Source organism: Poecilia latipinna, unplaced genomic scaffold (genome assembly GCF_001443285.1).
Source record: "Poecilia latipinna isolate Pla-1442-1.1 unplaced genomic scaffold, P_latipinna-1.0 Scaffold2125, whole genome shotgun sequence".
Taxonomy (NCBI): Eukaryota; Metazoa; Chordata; class Actinopteri; order Cyprinodontiformes; family Poeciliidae; genus Poecilia; species Poecilia latipinna.
This window is the reverse complement of record NW_015114741.1, coordinates 26,982-54,535: the sequence shown is the minus strand read 5'-3', so window position 1 is coordinate 54,535 and position 27,554 is coordinate 26,982. Positions and strand designations below refer to the sequence as shown.

At 38.2% G+C, this 27,554-nt stretch overlaps 1 protein-coding gene across 3 annotated transcripts in view; it reads right to left on the bottom strand.

The window, feature by feature from the left end:
- The window catches only part of LOC106936360 (collagen alpha-1(I) chain), a 61,749-nt gene extending 34,575 nt beyond the window's left edge, over positions 1–27,174 (bottom strand). Inside the window, exons 1-7 of one of the 3 annotated variants that reach the window (XM_015017309.1) lie at positions 26,893–27,174; positions 26,188–26,346; positions 24,016–24,208; positions 22,270–22,404; positions 4,254–4,895; positions 1,134–1,178; positions 650–769 (exon numbers count right to left, since the gene is read on the bottom strand). In XM_015017309.1, coding sequence (XP_014872795.1) covers positions 650–769; positions 1,134–1,178; positions 4,254–4,895; positions 22,270–22,404; positions 24,016–24,208; positions 26,188–26,346; positions 26,893–26,915 — 1,317 coding nt within the window. In that variant the 5' untranslated portion in view covers positions 26,916–27,174. Of the gene's footprint in view, positions 1–649; positions 770–1,133; positions 1,179–4,253; positions 4,896–14,692; positions 14,795–22,269; positions 22,405–24,015; positions 24,209–26,187; positions 26,347–26,892 lie in introns of those variants that run through there. The other 2 variants (XM_015017310.1, XM_015017311.1) reach the window with 2 other exon arrangements.
- Positions 27,175–27,554: the final 380 nt, after the last annotated feature.

Here is a 27,554-nt window from a genome sequence, read left to right as displayed (position 1 = left end):
CAGGACTTCACATCAATCTGGAGGCCAAACGTGTCGAGACCAGGAGGAAATATTTAACGCAACTTCAGGATTAATGATGAGTGGATGCTTCAAGGTTTCAGTTCATACCAATTAGGTTAATAAAACACACATCTGTCTCTACAAACTGACAGGAAAGCTAATAAAACTGCAAAAATTAACAGTTTTCTGTTCAAAAAAATTGTAAGAGTAGAACTAATAACAAATAAAAGTAGCCATACAAGAAATTACTTAAAAAGTGTTTGGTAACACATCTACTCAGTTATTAATCATTTAATATTTAATAATTACATCAAAAATTACCCAAAGTACAGCGAAGTAAAAATACTTCTCAAAAACAGTTGCTCAAGTAAATGTAATTAGTTTCTACCCAACTCTGCAAACGTTCATCTAAATAAATGAGAATGGTTTTAACCACTAAACTGAACACAGTAACTGCTTTTAATAATTTATTTTATTATATTTATTGATTCTCTCATGCAATCTACATTAATTTGGAATTTATCACTGTGATAAAAAATTAATTTAAGGATTTTTTCATCATGATAAGATAAATTTGTGTCTCCAGAAACAGCATAGTTAATGTTACCACATGTTAACACTGGTAGCTGGTTAATAACACTGATCGTACCCTAAAAGCAGCCCATTCCTCAGCTGTGTTCCTCCACAGGTAAAATGTTGGTAAACCTGGACGACCCGGCGACCCCGGCTGGCCCATCCTTCCCGCTCTGCCTCTAATGCCTTTTTTACCCTGAAAACATTGAAATTCAACACAATATTTAGTTTCTGATTTATGTTAACAGCATCAAAACATCTTCCAATAAGAGCATCCCAATAAAAAAGCAAACAAACAAAATATGATGCTCAAACTTGGACTATCTTGACATCTCCTGAAACTTAAAACTGATAATAGTGAAACATATTTAGAATATTTATGTTTTAAAGGGATTAAAAAAGGAGAATGTAAAAGTTAGAAAGCTTTTTTTTATATCAAATAGTCACAAGTCTTCTCTGCTTTTAGTGTTGGACAAGAAGCATGCTAACTTGGAGCTAACATGCTAATGCTACAAACTAGCATTAGCATGGGAGTTAGTTAAACTCAAAGCATCGCTTACCTTTTCACCTTTGACCCCAGCAGGACCAGGATCACCCGGGCATCCCTATGAAAACGGCAACACAAAGACAATAAAACTCACAAAACAATGTTAAACAATAATATCTGAAAGCTAACGCCACTCATTGGTCCTGTTTACATATAAGCTACTGTTAGCACTGTTAGCACTGCAGGACAGCTAGCTGCTAAGAAATTAGAAAAATAGCAGCTAAAGCTATAAAAATGTAGCAACCATTTAAGCATAAAAACTATTATAGTGAGTTTCATAGTGTTAATTATTGATGTTTCTGAAGCTGGAGCTCTAATCACTGAATAGGAGCTAAAAACTTCAGTTCCATCTGTAAATAATCATTAACCAACTGTCCTCATCACTCCAACACTCCTTAAAAAGCATATTTATTTCACTAATTTACTAAAAATAATGTCAGCCATCAAATGTAGTAAAAATATTGCAGTTAGGAGAAAATAATGGAAGCTACAGCTCATTTCTCATACTGCAGCAGCCAAGCTAGCAAGTAAAAACAAAACTTACAAATGCAACAGCAAATAAAGTTGTATTTTTTCTTAGCCAAAGATACAAATAAAAATATTTACAGCAGGAAAATGACTGTAATAATAAAATGAAATGAGAAACTGAAGCCAAATCTTCACATGCTACAAGCTAGCATTAGCATAAGAGCACAGCTAGCAACAGATGTTTAGGAAAACGGCATTTTATCAAAAAAATAAAAAACTTTTAATAGTTGTAGGACAATTACTTTTTGACATTTAGGTAAATAAAGTATAATGAATAATCAAATAACTACAAGCTGTAACAAGTAATCTAACAAACTTAAATAAATGAAATAACTACAAACTATAATACATGCTAACATATAATAATAAATAACTTAATCAAATGTAATCATAACTAGGACTCAAGTAACTATAAACATAATAAATAAACTATAAACAACTTAATCAAACACATTTCAGGTCAAACCTCAATATAAAAAAGCTACAAATATTAACAATTACTAACTTTAATCAACACTTTCAGTTCAGTAGAAGCTTAATCAAAGCAAAACTTTTTAAATTTAAAGAAAAATAATATTATATAAATCATGTTGAAGAATTAGCTCAATTCACAAATAGTTTCTTAGTATATGGTTGACTGTTTATTTGGAATCCATTTTTAAAAATCTGCCTGTTCCAAGCAGCTGATTGGTGCCAAAGAAATATATTTGCAGTGTGGTGGAAAAGTCTAAAACTACAAAAATCTGAATAAATAAAGCATCCCTTGCATCTTCTTGGAAATGTGTTTTCACTCAGTCATCAGTCCAACCCTATTACTAACAGAAGATCTAACGTCGTACATGAGAAGAGTGAAGCCCATAACCTCCTCTCTCCAGCCGGCTCCAATCACAGTAATTATGCTGAGTGGGCTTGTGGATTTTACGGCAACATGACTCCAGATGTACGTTGCCAAGCAGGCAGTTTGGCTCCATCTGCCCTGCAGTCCCTCGTTTCCTACACCAGGAAACCCAGGAACCAGCTTCAGTCCAATCAGAAGTGAAAGGTTAACAGTGTCACATTGGTAACGTTCTCAAACCAATGAGGCCGCTCCATGTTCTCGCATGGCGGCATCAAAGGCACGCGGATCGACGCGTCTGAGCGATGAGATCCGTCGCTGATGGGTTTCAGATGGCGGCTGACGAAGAGCAGCTCAGAAAGCTGTGAGACCAGAACCATTTATCTCTCAGAGCTCATCTTTTCCCACTTTCAGCTCCACTCTGTTATAATGCCTGCAAACTGGGAAATCACTTCCATGTTTGGGGGGTCTTGGTCTCATTATGGCCTTGGCAACAACGATGCAAGAAAACATTTGTAATCCAGAATGAGCCGAGCAACACTTCTCTTTGCGGTGGCTTTCCTGTAATTGTTACAAGGTGAACCATTATGCTAACTTGAATAAGTTAGGATAGGTTTATGGGCGTTACAGAACATGTTCATTACTATTTCTGCACAAAGTCATTCTTACATGATGAGATTTTAGCTGTCGTAGGGCATCTTGTCACTTTAAATCTAAATAAGCTGCTGCTGGTCACGCCTCCCAACTCAACGTTTACACTCCCAAGTGAAAACGGCTGCAAACAGACGTACAATTACACAACGGTACATCTTTGAAAAGCAGAAGTGGAGCCTCGTGCACCAAAAACAAGAATGCAGCAAGCGGTTTCTGGATGGTAAGTCAACAACAAAACACTTGTCTGTTCCAGCAGCCATTGTACAGCACATACAGTGGTCAAACCAGCTGACACTCAGATGTGTTGCTAGGTAACAGAGACGTGTGACTTAACAATTGGGAGATTATCAACATAGCTTGTTTTCCCGACACCAAAAAACATTAACTGCCAAAAAACAGCTCTGTGATTTTTTTAAGCACTTGGGCTTCTTTTAGAAGCAGTAGAGACCCAAAAGGAAGTATAAAAATTAGTAAAATATTAATTTTGCAAAGTTTGTCCCCTTTAAGGTAATTATGGCATTCACAAATTTATTTTTTTTTTTAAATATCACAACAGATTTGCTCCATGTTGCACCATGTGGGCTTCTATATGCACTTATGTACTGTTATGCAAACTTTTGAAAAGCAGAAATAGAGCCAACAAGAATGCACCAAGTGGTTTCTGGATGGTAAGTCAACAATAAAACATGTTACTGTTTTCCAGCAGCCTTTGTACAGTGAATGCAGCAGTAAAACCAGCTGACCAAATATGCTGGAACTCTGCTGGGGTTGCTAGGTAATGGGCAGAACTCTGCTGGGGTTGCTAGGTAACGGGCGGAACTCTGCTGGGGTTGCTAGGTAACGGGTGGAATCTGCTAGGGTTGCTAGGTAACGGGCAGAACTCTGCTGGGGTTGCTACGTGAAGGGTCAGTTCCTGCTGATTTTTGACATTACATTCTGAAGGTTTTTGAAGTTTTCCAGACACCAGAAAACATGTACTTATTGCCAGAAAAATGCTCGAGCTTCTTTTAGAAGCAGTAGAAACTCAAATGGAAGCACAAAATTGTGCAAAATGTAAACTTTGCTTTATTAGCTCCCTTTAAAAGTGAGTCACAAAGAGCATAAAGACAGACTTACATCTGGTCCGGGGGCTCCTATCCTGCCGGGTCGTCCCCTCCGGAGCCGGTACGTTTTCCCATCAGATCCCAGGACCAGATCTCCTTCTCTGGATACAATGGTCACAATCCGAGGGCTTCCTCTCTCTGGTTCTGTTTCTTTCCCTTCATGCCTGTTTTGATCCACCGGTGATTTGGTGGTCTGGACAGTGATTGGGGCCTGACTGGTAGCAGGTGAAACTGTGCTGATCTCCTCTGGAAATTCCTCTATTAGTTCATTTGAAACTCTAGGAGTCTTGGGAAGCAGAGGAATTCCCAGTGAGGGCTTCTTTGGGGAACCTCCAACATCCAAGTCGATTATATTATCCGAGGGTTTCAGAGGAAACTCCACTGAAGTCCTAGAGTCTGTCTTTTTCTCTGTTGTAATGTTCTCCTCCACTTTTTTAGACGATGGGTCCGGTTTGCCCTTCTGGTTTCCCTTCAGTCCATTTCTAGAAGGTTTCCACTGAGGGTTCACGACTCCACCGCTTTGAAAGATGGGATCCAACAGATCAGTGTCCTCTTCAACCACGAAAACGTCTCCACGTCCCACTGAACCCTTTCGGTTCGGCCTGGACGGCATCGTCCCATCGCCACGAGACAACTCTTGGCGCTGAGATTCATTCTGTAGAGAAACAAAAGAATGAGGTGCTGTTTTACAGAGACTGAGAGTTATTTGGTTTAGTCTACAATCCATCATTAACTCCATGTTTGGATCTTCGCAGATGTGATTTATTATCTGGAACATACAACAAACACGTCCTACAAACAGAAAGACCTAAAATACACGAGGAACAACATGCACCCAATTATTGTTACCATCATTGCGTCCAGCTGCCTTACTGTTTCTTTGAGATTAAAGCAAACATTACTGCATATTTCTGGTCTGATCTGTTCAAAGTCTCACTGGGATTTGAACTTGGATCGACACAAAAGCAACACAAGTCATTTCATTTCTAATAAAGAAACATCCGGCCATCCATCCAGTGTCATCTACACTCGCTTGTCCCAGACAGGTCACCAACCCAAACCACAATCTGCTGTAATGAGAAACTGTATTTCTTACTGAAGTCTTATGACATAAGACTTTATAACATAAACTTACGGTTTATGTTATGTTTTCAAGGTTATTTTCACACCTGGTAGTCCGGTGTGGTTCTCTTTCACACTGAGTCAAACGAGCCAAACCCTTTGGTAAACCTGTTCCCATCCTCACCTGTAGGGGCGCTGCACCAACAACCACTGAGGGAAACAACACAAAAACCTCAGAAGAAGACACAGGAGTGCAACTTCCTTCATCATGAAATGGAGTAGCATCAGATTTCAGCGGTTGTAGGATTTCTCTGGTCCACTATGCATTTGACCGGCACCAGAGTTCACTTCAACGGAACAGAGTCCGAGGTTTGTAGATGGAGTTTTGGAGTTTTTTGGTCAGATTCACATGGATTTTCTAGGCAAACAAACTGGAGTTTGATTAAACTGGACTGGACTGGACTGGTGGGACTGTCCAACAAGTCCACATTAAGCTTATGGACTTGGTTCTTCTGTGTTGCCTTTGAGGCTCAGCTGGTTTCTGCAGCTTCCAGACTTGTGGATGAAGAAAAAGCTAGTTCTTACAGAATGTTTTTTTTTTAATATTTAGCATTTCTTCTGCTTTCCAGAGCTCACCCTACAGGATTCTTCAGCCAATCCTGACTTGGTGCTTTCCACAGCACTGGGATCTGACCTCTTGCTGCCACCAACTGCATCCCGTAAAAACAAACAGTTGACAGCAACGGCTGCAACCTGAATGCAGTTCTTTTCCAAGTCTATGCGGTCACAAACAGACCACAAAGAGAAAGGGCCTGTTTTCTTAAGATGTACTCAAATCATTTTCAACCTCATTTATAGTTGAGCTGCTTCATTGCTTTTGAGCTGTGGGTGAATGAGATGCTAACATACTGTAATTTCTCAGTGTGAACGAGTTCGGTCTGCGGTCCAATGACTCAAAACCACTTTCTGGTTTTTCAAAACAAACAGCAGATTCTGCTGTGTCCAAAACAAACACGTCACCACACCCCATGTATGTTCGTTTGGTGTTGTAAACCCGACGCCCGCATCAGAACTGTGAAACGTTTGGCCACGAGAAAACGCAGCTCAGTTAAAGATACAAGGAAACCAAAGACGACTCAAACTACTGGAGAAAAAACTACGTTTTTGTTGTATTTTTTTGCAAATATTTATGTTCAAAAGCATCAAAAACCAAAACAAATGAGAGATACCTCAAGGTTACAAGCTAATATGGAAAAAAAAAAAAAATAATATAAATGTTATTTTCACACATCTCAACTTATGGAGGCTGTTTTTTTATGTTCTGCTTAAATCTGATTGGTTGCTGTAAAGCAAAGAGAAACATTGTTGCCATCGTTACCATAGTTACCGTTTTTTCTTCTTAATGACAGAATCTGGGTACAGATACGGAAATCAAAATGAATCAGTTTATGTTAAGTTTAAAACGAGTAGAAAAAATAAGACCAGAATAATTAGCATAACAATGTGATGAAAAGAAAACAGTAAAAAGAAATCTGAATAAAATGAATGAAGTCGATGAAATGAGGATAAAAATGAGACAAAATGTCTAAAACCTTCCATGAAAACAACTGAGGACAGGAAAACAGACAAAAATATTTATATTTATATATCTAACAACAATTACAAAAAAAATACCACAGTAAAAGCGAAGACTGGATTAAAAAAAAACATGACAACATCCGGAGAAAGTTGGGACAAAAGAAAGGATGAAAAAAAAAAACATCAGCAAAATCAGGGGATAACCCCAAATTCAAAATATTGATGAAAATCAAATTTTAATAAAACAAACCAAAAAGTAATCCTAGTAAAAAAAATTTAACTGAATGAAATTGTAAGAAAAATCTGATGAAAATTAATTTAAGAAATGGGAGAAAAACAATAAAAGCAGGTCAGAAATGTGATTAAAATCAGGATGAAGTCAGTATAAAATCAGGGTAAAATTGGGACATAATCTAAATGAAACTCAGAATAAAAATGAAAAACAGTATCAGAATGAAAACCGATCATATGTCGGCCTTTTGTATTACATTTATGCCCCCTAGTGTCCGTTCCAGACACGTTTCTAATAAATCAGATTATCCAATACCCTCACTGGATGTGGATATAATTACATCCCAATTAAATCCCTGCTTCAGGATGTTGAGCTTATTTTACGCAACACGACTGAAACATTTATGACCTAATTAACACAACCAGAGAAACTTTCAGGTAATTTCACCTGGATTTGAACACTGCTGAGTAATTTTATTACAAAATGACCAAATAATCACAGATCAGCTCATTTACAGGCTTTTTCTCTCATCGGATATTAAATATTAGACATAATGAAAGGCAAAGCGAGTCCTGACTTCACCTGGCCTGTCACATCAGCAGCGGCCTGCAGATCGGCACAAGACCAGACGAAGGGGCCCGAAAGAAAACAGAGGTTGTTTTTCTTCTTCTACTCTTCCTGTCGTCTCAGGCCGATAAGCCGACACTGGATCTGTTCTGGTGAGCACTGACCCTTCACTGGATCCCCTCCAGGCTGGGAGAAAAGCCTGATCAGTCTGAGGCAGGTCCTGAAAGGACGAAGCATTGCAGAAATCCACAGCTAGCTCGCTAACAGGCTGCGCTACATGTCAACGAGTCCGTCTGAAAGTGGCTCACAGCACCGTTAGGGTGGCGCTCTGAGGGAATATGATCTTCATTTTAAAGCTCTGCGATTTAACAGCTTATTAACAGCAAACCTGATTTAAATATTCAGACTTACTGTAAACCACTTCCACATCCCCCCATGTCCGATGGGACACAACATACCTAAAACCAAGAGAGCTGGAAACACGGCACGTCTCATTCACATGACTTTGTTTTAATAATCAATTAAAAATGGGTGGTTCAACACAAAGCAGCTGAATGTGTTTCACAAATGTCACGGCCATCAAACTGCCAACAATAAAATAAACGCGTTCTCCCAGTTGGTGCTGGAAAATCTGGTAAGTCCGCCAAAAATAAGACAAATCAACTGTATAAAAAGCCACTTAAACTAACAATTTAATGTTGTACGAGTTAAAAAAAGGCATAACAATGGGCAATGAAGTTTAAATGGAGCCTCGATTCTTTTGTCTCAAGTTGAGACAAAAGTGTTTGAAGGACAAACCAAAGTCAAATTCTCCGCATATTTGAGTCATTTGCTCAAAATTCGGGATGACAGACAGCAACGTCTGCAAATGTTAAAACACAAGATTCCCTGTCTGAGCTGCAGTCTGGAGCTTTAATATCCTGCTAGTTATGTGAGACAGACTGTTGATGAGACGTTAGGTCCAAGTCTGAGTTCAACGAAAACCCTTATCCTGTGAAGGAAGAGTCCAATCCAAGCTTTGAGTCTGTTTGGGTGAGTCAATAAAACTCAGTCAACCTTCGGTGCCAGCTATGAACATGGTGTTCATCATGGTCAGTCATTGCGTAGCAGAGATCGGACAACCCATTCCTCCCAGTTACACCCCACCTTCGTTCACCATGATTGGTCCACAGGACATGCATGTCCACCCAGACATCACGTCTTTCACTCCAGTAAAATGCTGGTTATTCGCTTTTAAATTGACAATTTCAGCAGAAAAACTAAAACTCTTGTTACCTCGAAACTCATTTTCTTCTGTTCTGAGTGGTTTGATGTCTACATTCTGGGCCTGAAATGGGAACACGTCCTCAGAATATTTTCAGTTTCATTTCTCCATGTTGGAGATTTAATGTATGTTCCCAGGCAGCGTTTACATCAGCGACTGTCCGTGAGGCTCAGCTCCAGCAGACTTCGTCTCCCAACAACTCTTCTACTGCTGAAGGAGCTGGAGAGCCAAAAGGGGAACAAACGGTTATCTTTGATGCAAACTTTTTTAATATAAAGAAAAGTAAATCCTCTTTGCTCCGACTGAGCCTCTTTGGTTGGTCAGCAGTTAGTGGTGACACATTTGTTCATACAGCAAACTGTGAATAACGAAGCATGAGAGCAGAAACTGCATTTAGCTTGGTCTGGTTTTCAGATAGTGATAGAAAATAAAGTCTGTTCTGGTGCTGGAAATGTGACAAGGCCAATAAAAAAACAAATAAAAGGCAAATAAAATGGATGGTTTAGAGAAAGGTGCTAAATGTGCTACCAGATCTCCGTCGCCAAGAAACACAAAGAGACGCTTTTATTCTGAAACACTGCGTGTCTCGCAAAACTGTTGAATTGATCCTTTTCTAACTCTGCAGCCAGATGTCAACGTGTTTATTGGGTTTTATTGTAGGACAGACAAACATAAAGTGAGGAAAGTTAAACGTACAAAGGCTGGAGTCAGCCTTCAATGCTCTGCAGAAACGTGCTGCTGCAATTACAGCAACACATATTTGAGGAAATCTGCCAGCTTTCCACATCCACACTGAATGCACTGCCCAGTTTCTGTGTGTGAAATAACTGTTATTTGGTACTGGGAGCATTTTTAAAGTCATAGTTTAATCCATGGATTCTCAGTTGCATTCAGGTCTGGACTTTGACTGGGCCATTCTAAGCTTTGATCCTTTATGTGGTTAGCTACATCCACGTTCCCATTAACCCAGATTAATCTTTCCGTCTTGTGCAGATGAAACGCTTCTTGGTTTTTATGATGTTTGTTCGCTCATGTTCCCAAACAAACAAGAACAGCTGGATTTATACTGGCAACCAAACACCAAAAGCTAACCGCGCTAACCCAAAAGCACGACCCATAAACTGTTAGCTAGCTCCGCTAAAGCTAACGGCTACACCAACAGGGTATTCAGTGAAAGTTAATACTAAACACCTCGTCAACGGCTGCCTTTCTGTTACAAATGTGTGAAAAACTTTGATATTATGTTGAAAAAACACAATTTTGCAATTGGACTGTTTCCATTAAATAAGAAATAAAAATAAAATAAAATTATTCACATGATAAGTCATTAAAAAACATGCAGCATCATCATCCTTTTAACTTATGGGAAGCTCAGAGCGCTAAACTTTCTGAAAGTTAGCTAACATGTTACAGGAAGACTTAGCTCCTTTAATAGCGTCCACCAATGCTGGTATTAAATCACACACAGGTCAATTAAACTTCCAAATAGGGGTCTGTTGGATTTTATTGAGGTGCATCAGAGTAAAGGGGGCTGAGTACAAATGTAAAACTGTAAAACATTTGAAAATAATCTGTATTTTTTCTTCCACTTTACATTTACTCTCCTAAAACCAATGATGCCACAGGTCATTTAAACCTGCTGATAAGAAACTGGGCACTGCATTGTTGTTCCAAACACTCAGACACTGCAGCTGGTAGTAATGCAAATATAGAACTAAGTACACCTCCATCCATCAACTGGATTACCTAATATTATCATGCATCAACACCTCTAAGCTGTCTCCACATTCATCTTTTTGGAGCAACTACTGGACCGACATGCAGGGACGCGACTCTCATCCATCACGGTGTCTGGGTTCGGTATCGTCACGGTTACAGTAGAAACGCTTAGCAACGCTGCGGGCGCCGTCTGTTCCTGTCAGAGGAAATCTGTATAAAACACGTCGCCTTAATGAGCCGTTTACAACCGCTGCCTGTTATTTCCGATATAAAACAAAGATCGTTTACTTCTTAATGGAGTTTTTAGGAAAACTGAGGACGGATGATGACAGGGAACCCCGAGCCCTGAGTGAAGGTTACTGTGGCTGAGGAACGAACCGCCGCAGGATATGAGAAACACAAACAGGCTGAGTGAACGGCTGCAGGCCAAACTGAGTCAGCCACACACACACACACACACACACACACATTTATAGACAACACTTGCTTCTACAAATGGATGATCGAATGGCAAAGGTCGGTAAATCTTGCTGACTCAGGTATGCAGACAGTCAGACGGGGTCTTCCCAGCTGCAGGAGATAAATTTAGATGGAAAAGGTTTAAAGATGAGAAGTTTGATGTTTCAAAGCATCAGAAAAATGGATCCTATGGATCATCGTTTTGTTTATGAGACAGGTTCGCTTCTGGCCTTTTAGGGTCTTGATCAACAGGTCTTTGGGGTTCCTGAAAGTCTAGAACATTTTATTAGGACCTTATCAGCTTAAATTTAACTCAGCAGAGGATCAGTTTTAAAGTTACTTTATTTATGCTGCTGTGGCTGTTTAGTCTGCTTTAATCTGACTCCAGCTCATTTCCAGTGTGAATGGTCAACCAAATAAGTGAACTCTGGTTTGGTTTGCTTATGTATGTGAACTCCAAGTGGACTGGAGATCGCTCCAAAAGCAGGAAGTGGACTACAGCACAAGGCATTCTGGGTAAATACAACCAAAATAAACATGCTAGTTTAGCTAGAGAAATGCTTTGTGACAAAAAAGAAATTTTAACTGCTAAAATATTAAACTATTAAATTTTTGCTACATTTTTCAAAGAAGGAAGTTGCACTTGTGTTTCCTTCAGTGGTTCTTGGTGCAGCGCCCCCACAGGCGAGGAGAGGAACAGCTTTTTCAAAAATGTTGGTTCATTTGACAATTCAGTGTAAAAGAGAACCGTAGCAGCTGAACATTTAAGAAATGTTACAATTTTGGTCCCAAATCAAACCAAATATGGTGGGAAAACAACCTTAGACTATAGAAAATAAAGCACGTGTCTTTAAATAATAACACACAATGCATTACCTCTGCAATCAGATTGTTTTAGTCTTTTCTTACATTCCTATGTATTAAAATTCCTTTAAATTTTGATATTTTACAGTTTTATAGGTGAAGATTTTTTTGTACATTGTAAATCTACAAAAAGAGAAAAGTTGACAACTTTGATCAAATCTGCATAAAAGAACATAAAACTAAACACTAAGGTTTAGACTTTAATTGCTAAAAGTCACATTTGAGAGGTCAAAAATTCAGAAATTTCATGTATTGTAGTGGATCAAGAGGCGTGAGGTTAAATGAAGATAAACTGAGAAAAATATAATGATGCATAAATTAAATTCATAACAAGCAGCTTAGATCCATAAAATTCAGAAAACCAGCAGAAAATTAAGAGAACCTTCAAGGGAAACAGGATCATTTCACTCGTCTCTGGAACCAAAATATAAACAAACGTTGCAGCTGAAGCTTGAAATAACAATAAATACAAGGAAATAAAACAGTTTTAGCTTTTAAACTCTAATCACACTTTAGGTATCCGAGGTGATGAGATAAGAAAGCTCTGCTGGGGAAATCAACATTACCAGCATTCATGTTTGGACTCGTGGGTGTATTGAAGCATTTCCGTGTGTGTGTGTGTGTGTGTGTCAATCAGGCTAGCGTGCGACTTGTGCCTCAGTGGCTTTCAATGGGCTCAGCAGGTTAACTCTGGCATTAAGAGCGTCGCTGTTGGGGGCGTAGCTCCCTGTTGGACCACCCATGTTAAACACGGCGCCGTTAGCCGGGATTAAAGCTTCCACAGAATCCACGGCGGTGGTCCAAAATGATCACAAAGCCTGCCAGGAAACACATTGACACCGTCTTATGGGCTTAAAACAAGTGGTTACTCTGTCTTTAAGTCATCATCGCCACTAAAACCTTTAATGTTTCAGGCACTTAAGAGATGAACTTGATAACATTTGAATGTACAGCTAATCCTAGAGAAAGACAAAATAAATTCACATGGCAACCGAACAGTCCCGAGAGCTAAACACACAGAAGAAGAAGAAACCGGGAGAGGAAAGTTGCATCGGTAAAATAAAACCTGTTTCGAAACAAAGTTGGTGGAATCAACTGACTCTCTCGCTCTTTGGTTGCCTAGCAACAACCTGCTGGGTAAGAAGCAGTTTCAAGATGCCCCCAGGTTTGGTTACCTAGCAACCATCTGCTGAGTAACTGATGCAGCAGCAGTTTCAAGTTTCCCCCCTTCGCCTAATAACTGTTTAAAAACAAAAAACATCGTGAAGAGAAAACCAGCCAACAGGAGAGGTCATAACAGTTTGGTTAAAATAAAAAAAACAAATCAATCGTTATCAATACCGACTGATATGAAACATTTATATCGTAATATGTTTTACAGTCACATTGTCCAGCACTAGATGCACCAATTTGGGTCATTATGGCCCATATCCAAAAAAACAAAACACTCCTTTTTTCTCAGAATTCCAACTTTTTATATTAGAATTTTGACTATAATCTCAAAATTTTACTTTTTATTCTCAGAATTTTGGATTTTGTCTCAGAATTAATCTTTTTTCTCAGAATTCTGATATTTACACTCAGAAGTTTGACTTTTGTCTTAGAATTCAAAGAAAAAATGATGGAATTCTCAATTTTTTTACAAAGAATTTTGGATTTTGTCTCAGAATTAACCTTTTTTCTCAGAATTTTGAAGTTTGTCTTAGAATTCAAAGAAAAAATGATGGAATTCTGACATTTATACTCTGAATTTTGACCTTTTTTTTCTTAGAATTCGAGAGATAAAAAGTTAGATTCATGTTTTTCCTGTGGTCTCAATCTTCTTCCATAATTAGTAGAATGAACGTCCATGCAAAAAAAAGGAGAAAATATCCAAATTCAGCATCCAGATCTGCTGTATGTATGTCTGCCTTTGATCAATTAGAGAAAAATCAACTAAAAACTCAAGTTTGGCATCCAATCACTGCAGCTGTATGTTGGGCAATCATTACGTCATGGAAAAAACAACTGAAAGCCGCAGACAGAAATGATGAACATATGGTAATTTCTGACCAGAGCTGTTGATAGTTTTACTGTGGAAACAATAAACGCTTGTTTCATACTCAGTTTTTAAAGACAAATCTAAATGTTTTTAGTGTGTTGTGTTTTTTTGGACTCTGTGAATGAAGAATGTCACCTTTCATAGTTAAAAAAGGCAAATCTACCATAGATTTCTAAAAATATCTCAATCACATGTTTTTTTTACTCCAAAAGAGCCAAACTACGTCAGAGCCACAAAATAAATATCTATAAACACATTTTAAAATGCAATTATTTCATTTCCAAAGGAACATCTGTCATTTTAAAGCTGCTTTTGAAGTATTGCAAACACATGCAGTGCTCTAAAGTAAATCAGTGAACTCTGTCTGATTAAGATCTGAGACCCAAAACACTTAAAAAAAACGTCAAAAGTTAAACAAAGCAGGATTTTAAAGTGGAGAAAAACAAAACCAGATGTTCACTGGAATTAGAAATATAATTTATCATACGAGTGAATCAGCCATCCTTTATGCAAAGCATGTTTCCATTCAAATTCATTCAGTGTTCAAAGGAACAACAGAAACAATTCAGTGCGATAGCTGCGACTGTTGACTCAGTGGGGACATTTTTGCATCCCTGCCTGACAGAGAGACTAAAAAAGCTCAAAGTGAAGCTGAGAGGAGAGTACCTTTCTGCTGCGCCGCCGCTGACCTTTAACCTGCACGCTCTTTAAATCCAGCAGCAGGCATCCCAGCAGCAGGTACCATCCGACATGGTGGAGCATGACTGCAGGAGACGGCGCAGGTCCGCCTGCTGCTCAGCTTTGTACCACCAGCCTGCAGAGGAGGCTGATCCTGCAGACACACCCACACCTACAGGCACCTGACGACACGGCTTAACCAGCCCTCACAGCGGCGCACAAAACACCAGATACCTGGATAAAAATGGTTTGATCTAATCTCTGTTTTGTTGTTTATGTACAAGCTAGCATTAGCTTAGCATTGCAGCTAGCTAGAAAGTAAAAAAAAAGAAAAGTAATTTGATAAAATTACAGCTAAAGGGACTGTAAATGATCCAGCCATTAAGTTTTGTCATGTAGCTATCAGTTAGTATAAAACAGGTGAGATACCAAATTGTCATTTGGAACTGCAAAAGCTGAATTAGCATGACTAGCAATGCAGCGCAGCTAGCAGCTAAAGAGCATTTGAAAATTAGCGGCTAACATTCACACCAGCACTTAATAAAACTGGAATTCCTGTGATTGCTAAAGATCCAAACTTTGAGTTTTACCATGTGGCTATCAGTTATAGTTAGCGCTGCATAAGCTGGCTTAACATGGTTAGCATTTCAGCACAGCTAGCTAACATGTGAAAATGAGCAGCTAAAATTCACACAAGCACTTTATAGAAATGTGAATAGCTGGAATGTACTATCTTTGTCAAGCAGCTACATATAAGGCAAGCAGAAATAAAACTCCTACAACACATTTTATAAACAATTTCAGGCTAGCATTAGCTCAACAGCACAGCTAGCTAGAAAGTTTAAAAAGTGATGATTTCAAACTCAGTTTTTGTTTATAAAATAAAACTGGGGTTTATGGGATTGCTAATGATCCAGCCATTGAGTGTCACTATGCAACTATCCGTTATGTTAGCACTGAAAAAGCTGGTTTAGCATGGTTAGCATTCCAGCACAGCTAGCTGCTAGACACCGTTTGAAAATTAGCAGCTAGAATTCGCACAAGCATCTAATAAAAATGTGAAAAGCTAGAAGAGAAAACTTTTGCCAACCGGTTGGATGTAAGGCAAGAAGAAATCTGTCAATAAACAACATTTATTGTTGTTCAACAATAAATGAATCCAATTTTTAAAAATGGCATCTTCTGTTGAGTGTTCATCGATGTATAAATAATCACAAAACTTTGGATTCTTTTAATTCTACACCTAAAAATGAACCAAAATATCAAAAAACTAAAACTACAACTATACCTAATAAAAACTAAACAATATTTAACGAATAAAAGCGAGCAAACACACTACAAAAACTATTTCAAACTAACTGAATTGGGCAAAAAGTCCCAACAAAATGAAACTAAACTATAGTGAAAACCCCCAAAATTTTAAAAACCTTTTATGGGATTCAATCAATACCAAATTGATGAATTGAGAATCACAACACTTTGACTTTTTTAAATTCTGCACCTAAAACTTCAACAAAGCATGAAAAAAACTAAGACTACTAAAAAAACTAATACAAACTATCTAATAAAAACTAGGAAACACACTGTAAAAATGAATTAAAGCTAACTGACTTAGACAAACAGTTCTGTGTGAGGGAATCCCCACCACATCCAAACATGAATGGATTCTCTTTTTTTTTTTTTTTTGCTCTGGAAGATGAAAAGAAAGATGTCAGAAGTGGGTAAACCCACAGAGCTGGGACTGAATGAACGAACCGCAGCTGAGGGAACATTGAGGAGGAACTGATCTGATTTATGCGGAGGACCGGCGGGGCGCCACGCCTTCGGAGGAAACCTCGCCTCGTGTTTATCAGCGAGAGAAGAGAAGCCGTCGAGCGTAAACAGCAACAGAAATTAACGGCACCAGAGGGAGTTCAGCTCTGGATGAAAAGCACCTCTGTGGACTTTAACATCTCACAGCAGATGTGCAAACAAAAAGAAGAAAGAAGGAAAGAGTCATTTGTTGGTTTTAAATAACTTCGCATCAATGAGACGTTGAGTCAGGATTTCTGTCCTTGAGGAAATAAGCTTAGGACTCTGGTGAGTGGTTTCATCACCTGACATTCAGCCAGGCCTGATTTATCATCGCTGCACAGAAACCCCCCTCCTCTTTAAATTACAGATTGGAGGAAAATTATTACTTTGAGCGATCTGAAACTTCTCACGCTGAGAAGACACTCCAGTGACAAAGACAAGAAAACAAGCGGAGGAAGATATCTGCTTTTCCTGTTTCCATCCTCTCCAAATCCCAGAGCTCCTCCCTCTGCCTTTCATCCGAGCCTTTCTGCTTTTAACAACACATTTCCCACTGTACTGTTTGACTGTAGGGCCTCATTTCTCCTCTTTAATTATTTCATATTGGAGGGAATCCTAAACCTCATCAGGCGGATGAAAAATTACAGCTGAATTCCTTTTAAAGCGCATGAAAGAAACGCCTATATGCATAACTGCCTTTATTAAAGAAATAAAAAACATGCATTTTCTTTTTTTTAGCAAAACATGAAGCCCTTTTATTAAGCGACATCTTTGTGAATGGGTAGCTGGGAATAATGTGTGGTAACTCTTTAAAGCAGAAACACCCAAAACCCCAATGTGGAGCAACTGTTTACAGTTATGCTGTCAACCCGTCGCATGTTATCGTTTACATCCAGAAATTTCACGCATGCGCTCAACGCTGGAGGCCAAAATGACGATTCTTTTACATGCTATCTGTAGCCGCGCTGCAGAGGAAGAACAACTCCATCAACTAAATGAAACCTGGAGTTGAAGGTATTGTTAATTCAGTGCAGTGCGCCACAGCAAAAAGAAGAACTCAGGAAAAACGTTAAAGGAAAACTCAAAACCACTTTTTTTTCTTGCTCTCTAAGCTAAGTTGGCTAACATAACTAAGGGTTTCCTACATGCGGACTCGTTGCCATAGCAGCCAACAACAACGCCACTTTAAGTTTGAGGATTCAACACCAAAAAGAAAACACTCAAATATTTCCCATACAAAGAACAGAACATTCAGTCTGTTACAGTTTTATGTTTTCAGGCTTGATATTTAATTAATAATTGATCGCTGTGGTAGATTAGCTACTGCTGCTATTAGCACATTATGTTGATAACACCTAAAACCAATGCTAGTCATTGTTAGCGAACAGCTTTTGATTCTTGTGTAAGAAAATGGAGGCGGGAACTTGCGCATGTGACGTCACGCTGCAACAGGTCTATATGTTTATAACCCAAACTGTGATGCCAAACATTACAGCAGGAGGTAAAAAAGAGTCTTTGGGGAAAGTTTCCAGATGTCAAAAGGAGCCAAATCTATGTCTCCAAACAGTTATACAGAAGCATAAACATCATGGGAATGTCTGGAGCTTAAAGGTTTGAAAACAGATAAGCAGGTCTTGAAATAAAAGGTGAGACTCAACATGAGAACAAAAGCAGAAAAGCTAAAGAAGATTCTGGTTCTAACTGGTAGGAGAACATCATTATCCACAGTAAAACTTTCTGTAATGTGGGCAAAAACCCCATTCAGGAGGAAGAAGCCATCAATCAAAACGCAACAGGAAACCATTCCACAAAGGTGGTGTGTTAGCATAAATATTTCTTATATTTATAAAGATAAAGTGATTTAAATTTGATAACTCATATACAAACTTTAACTCAAAGGTGACCAGGCGTGTTTTAACAAGCAACCAGGTCAAGGATGATGCTTCCTTGACCTGGTCAGGATAGATAAATGGTCTATACAAAACATGTTTCTTACATTTATTGTACAAAATTGTTCTTGGAAAATGAGATTTTAGTTGTTTTAGGGCGGCTTGTCACTCTAAATCCAAATAATCTGCTGCTGGGGACGCTCCCAACCCAACATTTACACTCGCACATGAAAATGGATTCAAACAGATGCACAGTTATACAACAGCGCATTTTTGAAAAGCAGAACTGGCACCTCCTGCGCAACCAACAAGAATGCAACAAGTGGTTTCTGGATGGTAAATCAACAACAAAATGCTTGTCTTTTCCAGCAGCCGTTGTACAGCAGTAAAACCAGCTGACCAGATATGCTGGAACTTCACTTGGGTTGCTAGGCAACGGGACTTGGCTAGACTGAGGTTGCTAGGTAACGGCATGGTGTGACTCAACAATCAGAAGGTTTTGGAATCTGCTTGTTTTCCAGACACTAAAAAACGGCCGGATGTTTTTTAATAAGAGCTTCGGCTTTTTTTTTTTTACAAGCAGTAGAAGCAAAAATGAAAAGATAAAAATGTGAATTTCACATTCAAAAGTACTTTATTGATCCCAACAAGAAATTAAATGTTGTAGCTCATTAATTCAGATTCTTCAAAGTGTCAATGTAGATAGTAATGGCAGTTAGGAGAAAAGATCTCCTGTAGCAGTCTGTATGACAGCGAATCTGAAAAAGCCTCTGACTGAAGATACTCAGTCTGATGAAGTGGATGGTCAGGGTTGTCACTAATCTTCCTGATTTTATGAGAAATCCTTCTTTGCATAATCACTGTGGAACGTCTGGAGATGATTTTGGATTTTCTTGGATTTTACTTTTTTTTTTTTAAATGGTTTTCCAAAAAAACGCTATTTCCCTCTGAAAAGACAAGAATTAAAGTTTTAAAAAGAGACGAAATCTCAATGAAAGTACCGAGCTGCTGCCTCATGCTGCCACCCTGAGCGGTGCGATTCTAGAATTGCATAATCTGTCCACTTAAAACTGTCTTAGATTAGGAAAAATGGTTATTTTTCATGCAAGGTCTTAATGACAAACCCTCAACACTTAATGATAGATGTTTTTAGCTCTTCCTCTCTAATTTGGCCTCCTCTTGACACTTAAAGCCCGGCGCTGCCAACAGGAGCCTCCCTGGAGACACGAAGCATCAACATTTGGTTGTGAAGGAACAAGGCAGAGGGAAGCGGATGCCCACAGGCCTCCAAACCGACACATTTAAAGCTTTACGGATCAAATGTGTTTATACAATGGAGCGCTCTGACAAATTGGTGAAGTTTGAGGAAAACAAGCTTTTATTTTGTCTGACAAAGACATTTTATGCAACTAGGAGTCGGTTTGGGATGATCACTTTGGGAACCCCGGATATGGACGCAGACGCCAACGCCAACATGTTGCAAAGAGAAACCGATCCAGCAGCTTTTATTAAGCATAAAGATGTAGATTCAAACCAGCTTTGCTTATCTTTTGTTTCTAAGTATTGGTCTATTCGTCAAACATCTGGTGAGTCTGGAAACATGATTCCCTCTGAAGGTGAAGTCATTTTATCGGCTATATTTAGTTTGGGTTTAGAGATTTGGCTCAAAACCATGTGTGATTTATGAAAAGCTTGTTCTCCACAGATCTGATCAAATTCTCCATCCTCAGCATCAACACAGGCTGAGAGAGAGAGAGAGACAGAGAGAGAAAGGGGAAGAAAGAGAGAGAGAGAAAGAGGGAGAGAGAGACACCAACATCTTTAACAACTTATTAAATATTATTATAAATTCATTTAAAATTCCTCAACAGTTTTTATCCTCAACTTGATCCTCATTAGTTTTGGGTTTTGAGGATTTATTATGATAAAATATTATTACTGTATTTTTTAATCATTTTTCACTATTTTTATTAATTTTTTAAATCTTATCTAATTATTTTTTCAACTATTTTATGATTTTTGTCTTTATTGTTTTATTTTGTTATTATTTTTCCTATTAGATGTATTAATTTTTATTTTTATTTCATTTTCAATATTTTTTTATAATTTATCATTATTTTTCCTTCTAATTTTTCTTTTTCTTTACTTTTAGTGTCTTTTTGTTATTTCATTTTTTCTTTATTATTTTAAGTATTTTCTTATTTTACTTCCATAATTTGTTCAACTATTATTTTTTCTTTACAATTATTTTTTATTTTATCATTAATTTTTATTAAATTTTCTTTACTATTTCTATTTTTATTATTATTAATATAATAATTTAACTTAAATAATTATTTTTACTATTACTATTGCTGTTATTACTGATATTATTATTAAAACTACAGTAATATGTATAAACAAACAATAATTGTAACATTGTTGAATGTAATGTGCATTTTGCTGCATTATTGTGAAGAAAAAGCTCAACTAAAAAGCAAAACTCTGGATTTATATATCTGATAGTTTTCAAAGTGTTTGGAGCTGAACGGTCATGTTGCATTTGATCCAACTTTTACGTCACTAATTTGAGACATGTGCCATAACTCTGCTGCACATAAACCCACATTAATCCAGACTGTGTGTTGGTGCAGAGCTGAAGATGCCAGTCGGCCCACAGCTGCTTCTAATCTCCACCATGTCAGCACACGATGAAACCAGACGACCAAACTGCTTTCAACCGGGAGTTTTCAGGTCAGCTTTTACAAATTCACTTATTATCCAAAATTCAAATTTTTCAAGTTTTTTTTTTTTTGGGGAGGGGGTTATGTTCCCATTTGGGTCTCGACTGCTTCTAAAAACAGACCAAATGTTTAAAAAGAAATAATAAAAAAACCACTTGTTTACTGGCAGTAAGTTGATGTTCGTTGGTGTTTGAAAATATGCAGTTTTTTTGTTGGGTCACATTCTGCAGCATCACCTAGCAACCCCAGCAGAGTTCCACCCGTCACCTAGCAACCCCAGCAGAGTGCCACCTGTCACCTAGCAACTCCAGCGGAACTCCAGCGCGTTTTACCGCTGTAAAACGGCTGCTACAAAAGTTAAGTGTTTTGTCGTTGACTTACCATCAAATAAAACCAAGTGGACCGGTTCTGGGTCCTCCTTAGAGTCCAGTTTCAGCAGAACAAGGTCATCAAGGTCATTTGAGGTCACCAACAAACAGAGGTTGGTAGAGTAGCCAAAAATTGTACTCAAGTAATAATGGGACTACTTCAACTTATTTTTACTAAGTAGCTGTCCACAAAACTACTCAAGTAAGAACTTAAGTATTGGGTAACTGATGATAAAATTTGAATGTTACGACTTTATTCTCATAATATTATGACTTTATTCTTGTCCGAGTTTGTTCTTGTAATTTTATTTTCTTACTTTTTCTTAGTATGGCCCTAATTCTCCGTCATAACAGTGAAGTGAATCTACTCGTAAAAGTACTTTTTTCCTCAAAAAGTTACTGGTGTAATTATAACTAGTTACTATCCACCTGATATTCTGTGTGGAAAAAGCAGTGACAATTGCTAAATATAAAACCACAGAAGCAGCGTTGAAAGCCCGGCGGCTGAGCGACCACACACTGAATCCACCAGACTGGATCTAAACCACAGGAGTCGGAACAGTTTTCTGATTAAATCCGCAGAAAATCCTTTCAAACGTTTATATTAGAGACTCCAACAGATTCTCCTGTTCCAGGAGTCTAAGTGTCTGCCTGAGGGAGACATCTGGCTTCACCTGAAACATCCCGATTACAAGCCAGAGCCGCTTCAGAGCGCATTAAGAATTATTACAAGTTATGAAACAAGATTTCTTTTTTCATCTATTGTTTTTTTGGTTTTTTTTTACTGTTACCTCCAGGGGGAAGTTGGTGCGCGGGGAGCGGGGAGGTTTGGGAGCGGAGTGGCTGCAGCGGGGCGGGTGGTGGCTGCAGTGCTGCTGGGCGCCGTCAGGGTCATCCAACAAGAAGGACAGCTGGCGCAGCTCCCCCTGCAGGAGGGAGGCGGAAAGACATAGCAAACATCATCAGACAGAGGGAAGAAAAACTAAAACTACCAAGAATTTTTATCTAGTTTCTACTGCAAATAATTTAGTTTACTTGAAATAAGACAAAATATATTTTTGCCATGTCATAAAGGAAATAATAACCAGAAATAAAATCTCATCATCTAAGAATCTGATTTGTCAAACAAAAAATTTAATGTGGTCAACATATTTTGTGTAGCCCATGCTTGGGTTGCTAGGTGATGGGCGAAACTCCACTGGGGTTGCTAGGTAACAAGCAGATTATTTCACTTATAACAAAAACATTCTTCCCATCTTGTAAGTGAAGTAATCTATCAGTGGAACTGGATATTTGCAGTAAAAATTAGACTAAAAACAGTTGGTAAGGTTGGTAAGCCTAAAGATGCTCAAAGGAAAGTGTCAGCATTTCTCAGGGTGGAATCACTTCGCTTAATAAAAACATGTCACTTCAGGGTTGTTGGGACAAGCAGAATCCATTTTATTTGATGCTCTGAACAGATCCAGATGCCGTTATGACAGTCGCCGCGGCCGCTCCAACCCTCAGGCTGCAGCTCATGTTGTAGAAACTGGATATGCATAAGGCAAAGCTGCTTAACATCCTTTATGAACTTAAAAACAACCATTCTGTTAGGAAAACAATGAGAACAAGATGAGGTTATACTGCAAGGTGCATGAAGAAATATCTGTAAACCTTAATGGCAAAAATCCCCCTAAACGTCAATGTTCGTTTGCTGGTTTCAGGGAAGTCATGGAAACAAACCGTTGGTCTGCAGGAATCAGGATGTTCAACAGGGCGGGTCAGAAAAACATGGCTGAAATAACGTTCAACACGCTTTCTTCTCTAAACAGAGAAAGATCTGAGTGTCGGCCTCCTCAGACTTCAAGATAAACCAGACTTCACACATTCTGACTCAAATACTTCAGGTTCTGTTAGAAGAAAACTAACATTTAAGACTTTTTTCAAATCAAGTCAGATACTTAGCATGTTTGAAACATGTTTTTAAATGCTGAGTGTTAGAGGAACATGTCAGGGGTGCGTCTGTTTTTAACACCACAGGGAAGAGAAAGAAAAATGTCATGCAAGTTCACACTTAAGAACGAGGTCAAAGTTCAGCTCAGGCTGAACCTGAACTCATTCATGTTTGTAGTTCACCACCAACATATTCTGAACAAAGTTCAACACGAATCTGTTTACATTTGTTCAGGATTTATTCAATGAAGATTTAATTAAATCATCCACAAAACATTTATTGTGTCACTAAGACTTTTCTGAGTAAAAAAAGTAAACATTTTGCGTAAAAAAGCAAAAATTCTCTGCAAAAAACAGAATTTTAAGAAAAAAAGTCAGACTTCTGCAACAAAAGTTAAAATTCTAAGACAAAAAAGTCAGAAATTTTTTCTTCTCCAGTGGCCCTAATCGTCTTCCATACCCAACAGTCACCAGAACCTTACCTAAGAGGGAAACAAACTAAAACTCTTTTCTGGACAAAGAAGCTGAAGTTTTGCCTTATTTATGTTGTCATATTTCATATTTCATTGAGTTAATATTCACTCCCACCTCAGAAAGCTGCTTACTTCAAATGGAGTTTCAAAACTCTCCAGGATGCCTCCGACCATGAGGAGTCCATCAGAACCGATGTCCAGGCCGTGGTTGACCCAGTCCACGCTCTCCAGCAGCGAGCAATCCACAAACAGCTGCAGCTGATTCCTGGAGACACTGAAGGCAACGCGATGCCAGTCTCCATCACACAGCCCACTGATGGGGAACCTGCAACAGAACCATTTCAGGATGATGCAGCTTCTGTTAAAGTCGAAAACAAAACGTTTGTTTTTCCCCTTCAGTTCATGTTAACGTCAGATTTCCACTGAATGTGTGGAAATTCTGTTTCTTGTCTCTCAAGTCTTGTTATATTTAGTACTTTTTGCAGAATCAGTCAGTAAAAAAAAGCATCCAAATAAACTTTCCAACTGTTTAACAACACTTAAAAATACACTAAAGTCCTGCTGCTCTTTTAAGAAGAAATATGAAAACAAACCAAAACTTCATACAACCATATGAAGAAGCAAACTAATAATCTGCTTAGGACCTCCACACCAGCAGGGGGCGAGCAGGAGCTAAAGTAAAGACAAATGTTTGGTTTATAGATGTAAACTTAAGAAAACAGCTTAAGCAAAAAGAGGAAAATCATTTTGTTTGGTCATTTTCCTCCTCTTATTTATCAGTATTAACTTAAAACCGGGCTCTCCGGTTTCCTCCCACAGTCCAAAAACATGACTGTCAGGTTAATTGGCCTCTCCAAATTGTCCCTAGGTGTGAGTGTGAGTGTACTTGGTTGTGTGTCTCTGTGTTGCCCTGCGACAGACTGGCGACCTGTCCAGGGTGTACCCTGCCTCTCGCCCGGAACGTTAGCTGGAGATAGGCACCAGCACCCCTCCCGACCCCACTGAGGGACAAGGGTGAAGGAAAATGGATGGATGGATGGATGGACTTAAAAAACAACAAAGACGTTTTCAAACATGTTAAAAAAACATTTTATTAAATTAATTTTGGTTGTACAGTAAAATAGTGCGTCATATTTCTAATTTTGTTTACCATATTTTTATTTTTCAGATGTTCTGACAGGGTTAAAATGAAGCAAATATAAAATGAGATTTATTCAGTTTGAAGGTTCCCCAATTACATTCTGCTCAGGGCCCCATTTAAAGTGGGACCGGCCCTGTTTACTGGGAATCTGTGAAAACTAATGATAAATACTCACTACTTTCTCTCTGACAATAATCAAACTTACTGAACATGCCAGTACAGAATGTCTTCATGATTTTCACACCTTTTTCTTTCTGCTGCCTGTTTATGATCTTTCCATGTTTGTGTTTCCTGAACATGAAGGAACAAGTCCAGACGCTTCAACAAATCATTTCACTGAATGGAGTCGCCTTCAAACAAAAGCACAGGGCGCAAACAGACTCCCTGCTGCAGGCCCCTCACCACCTGGGTGCACATTTGCATATAGTGAGGAGGAATGCAGGACTCAGCATGAAAAACTATTTTCTACTATGTGAGCTGAATGTTGGAAGGTTTTTTTCATGACTTAACCAAATACTTACAAATAAAACTGTAGTTAGTTCTGCTGAGGACACAAACTAGATATTAAGTTGTTTGATATTACAAATATTTTATTACATAAACAATTAGAAGATAGTTAAATACAATGGTATATGAGGAGGAATAAATTTCAGCCAAAAATCTCAGAAATTTTCTAGAAATACTTTGTAAATGTCTGACTACAAAAGACAAAAATTTGCTAGAAAAAAAACCCTCAAATCTTGAGAGTGATCTAAAAGGTTATTGTAGAATTTTTTTAGCAATTTCTGAGCCCCAAAAGTAAAATTTTTTTTCAAAATTCTGCAGAAATTTTTGTTTGGAATTCCGAGAAAAAAAGTCAAAGTTCTGAAAAAAAAGTCAAAATTCTGAGAAAAAAAAGTTTGAATTCTAAGGGAAAAAAAAACATTTTGAGAAAAAGGTGAATTCTGAGAAATAAAATGAATTCTGAGAAACAAGTCAAAATTCTATGAAAGTTGAAATTCTGAGATAAAAGTCAGAACTCTGGCAATAAAGTCAACATTTTAAAGTCAGATTTTTTTTCCAGTGGTCCTAATCTTGTACAAACAGTATTAAATCCATCCTGCCTCTGAAGTTTAAAATCTGCTCTGAAAGGAAGCCTGTGAAACCTCATCATAAATCCTCACTCGTAGTGGCGCTGTTGAGTCCCGATGAAAATGATGGCGTAGGCGCTGATCCGGACCTGCAGCGTGATGTGGCTGTCCGGGCTGAGCAAGGTGAACACGCTCTGCTCGTCCCTCTGCAGACTGCGGAGCTGCACCAACAAACTGAACTCATCTGAAAACCTGGAGGCAGGAAACACAGGCAGCATGAAAGAGAACAAAAACTAAAAAACACAACAAACGCAACATAAACGTCATTTAATGGACAGGTTTTCAAATAGTTTTAATTCAAAGTATGACGTTCATTTTTACTTAGCATTCTATTGGCTATTGTTTGAAAAGCAGCCAATCAAGAAGAACCATTAGCTTTTTTTTGGCGCTGATTGGCTGCAAGAGCGCAAATAAGGAAGTCCGTCAATATTAGCTTCTGCCGTAGCGCTAATATAGTTTCCACTGAGCGTATTAATGTGTATTAGGGTATATTTGTTCAAACTATTAAAATATGTAGCTATAACGTTTTTAGATGCATATTTGCGGGTTTCAGCTCTTTGCAAGCGGTTAATAACCTCAGAACATCCAGTGTACGGAGTTGACATTAGCATTGCTGTAACTGCAGCAAAACGTCGTTCTAAAAATCCTAATAAAACACATTTACTGAAATGTGACAAACCTTAAAGAGATTCAAACACATTTGCGAGGCTTTGTGTGAATATTTAAAAACAAACAAACCTGTCGCTGAAAATCTGCTGCATGGGGAGCGTTAAGGTTGAGTACTGTCCTACTCTGATTACCGGACAGCTGGCGCCCTCTACAGTCAGGGAGGAGTTACTGCGCTCTGACGCCTGGAGAGAAAGCTCCTGGAGGATATTCAGCTCTTCTGTGGGAGACAGAGGAAGACTGATCAAAACATCAACAATGCAATATTTAAAAATTACATCACCTGATCAAAATGTGTCCCAAAAATTGTACTAAAGTAAGAGTAGTGATACTTTGAAATATTTTGACTCAAGTAAAAAGTAGCCATCCACAAAATTACTCAAGTAAGAGTGAAAACGTCTTTGGTAAAAAGTCTAGTCAAATACTGAGTAACAGCTCAAATAATCAATCATTTAATATTTAAAACTTACATCAACAGACAGGCCAAATATAAAGTTAAGTGGAAATTTGAGGATTTTAAGGACTTATAGTTACTTATAATACATATAAGTAACAAAAATCAGTTTCTTTCAGTATAAAACTTCAGAAACTTTCACAAATACTGCAGGTGTGTGTCTGTGTCTGGTGAATTTTTGGTTAAAATATGTTTGTTTTTCATTCAGTGGGTAGAAAATCCAGAAATTTTACTCAAGAGTAAAGATACTTCATAATAAAATTACTCCAAGTACAGCCTA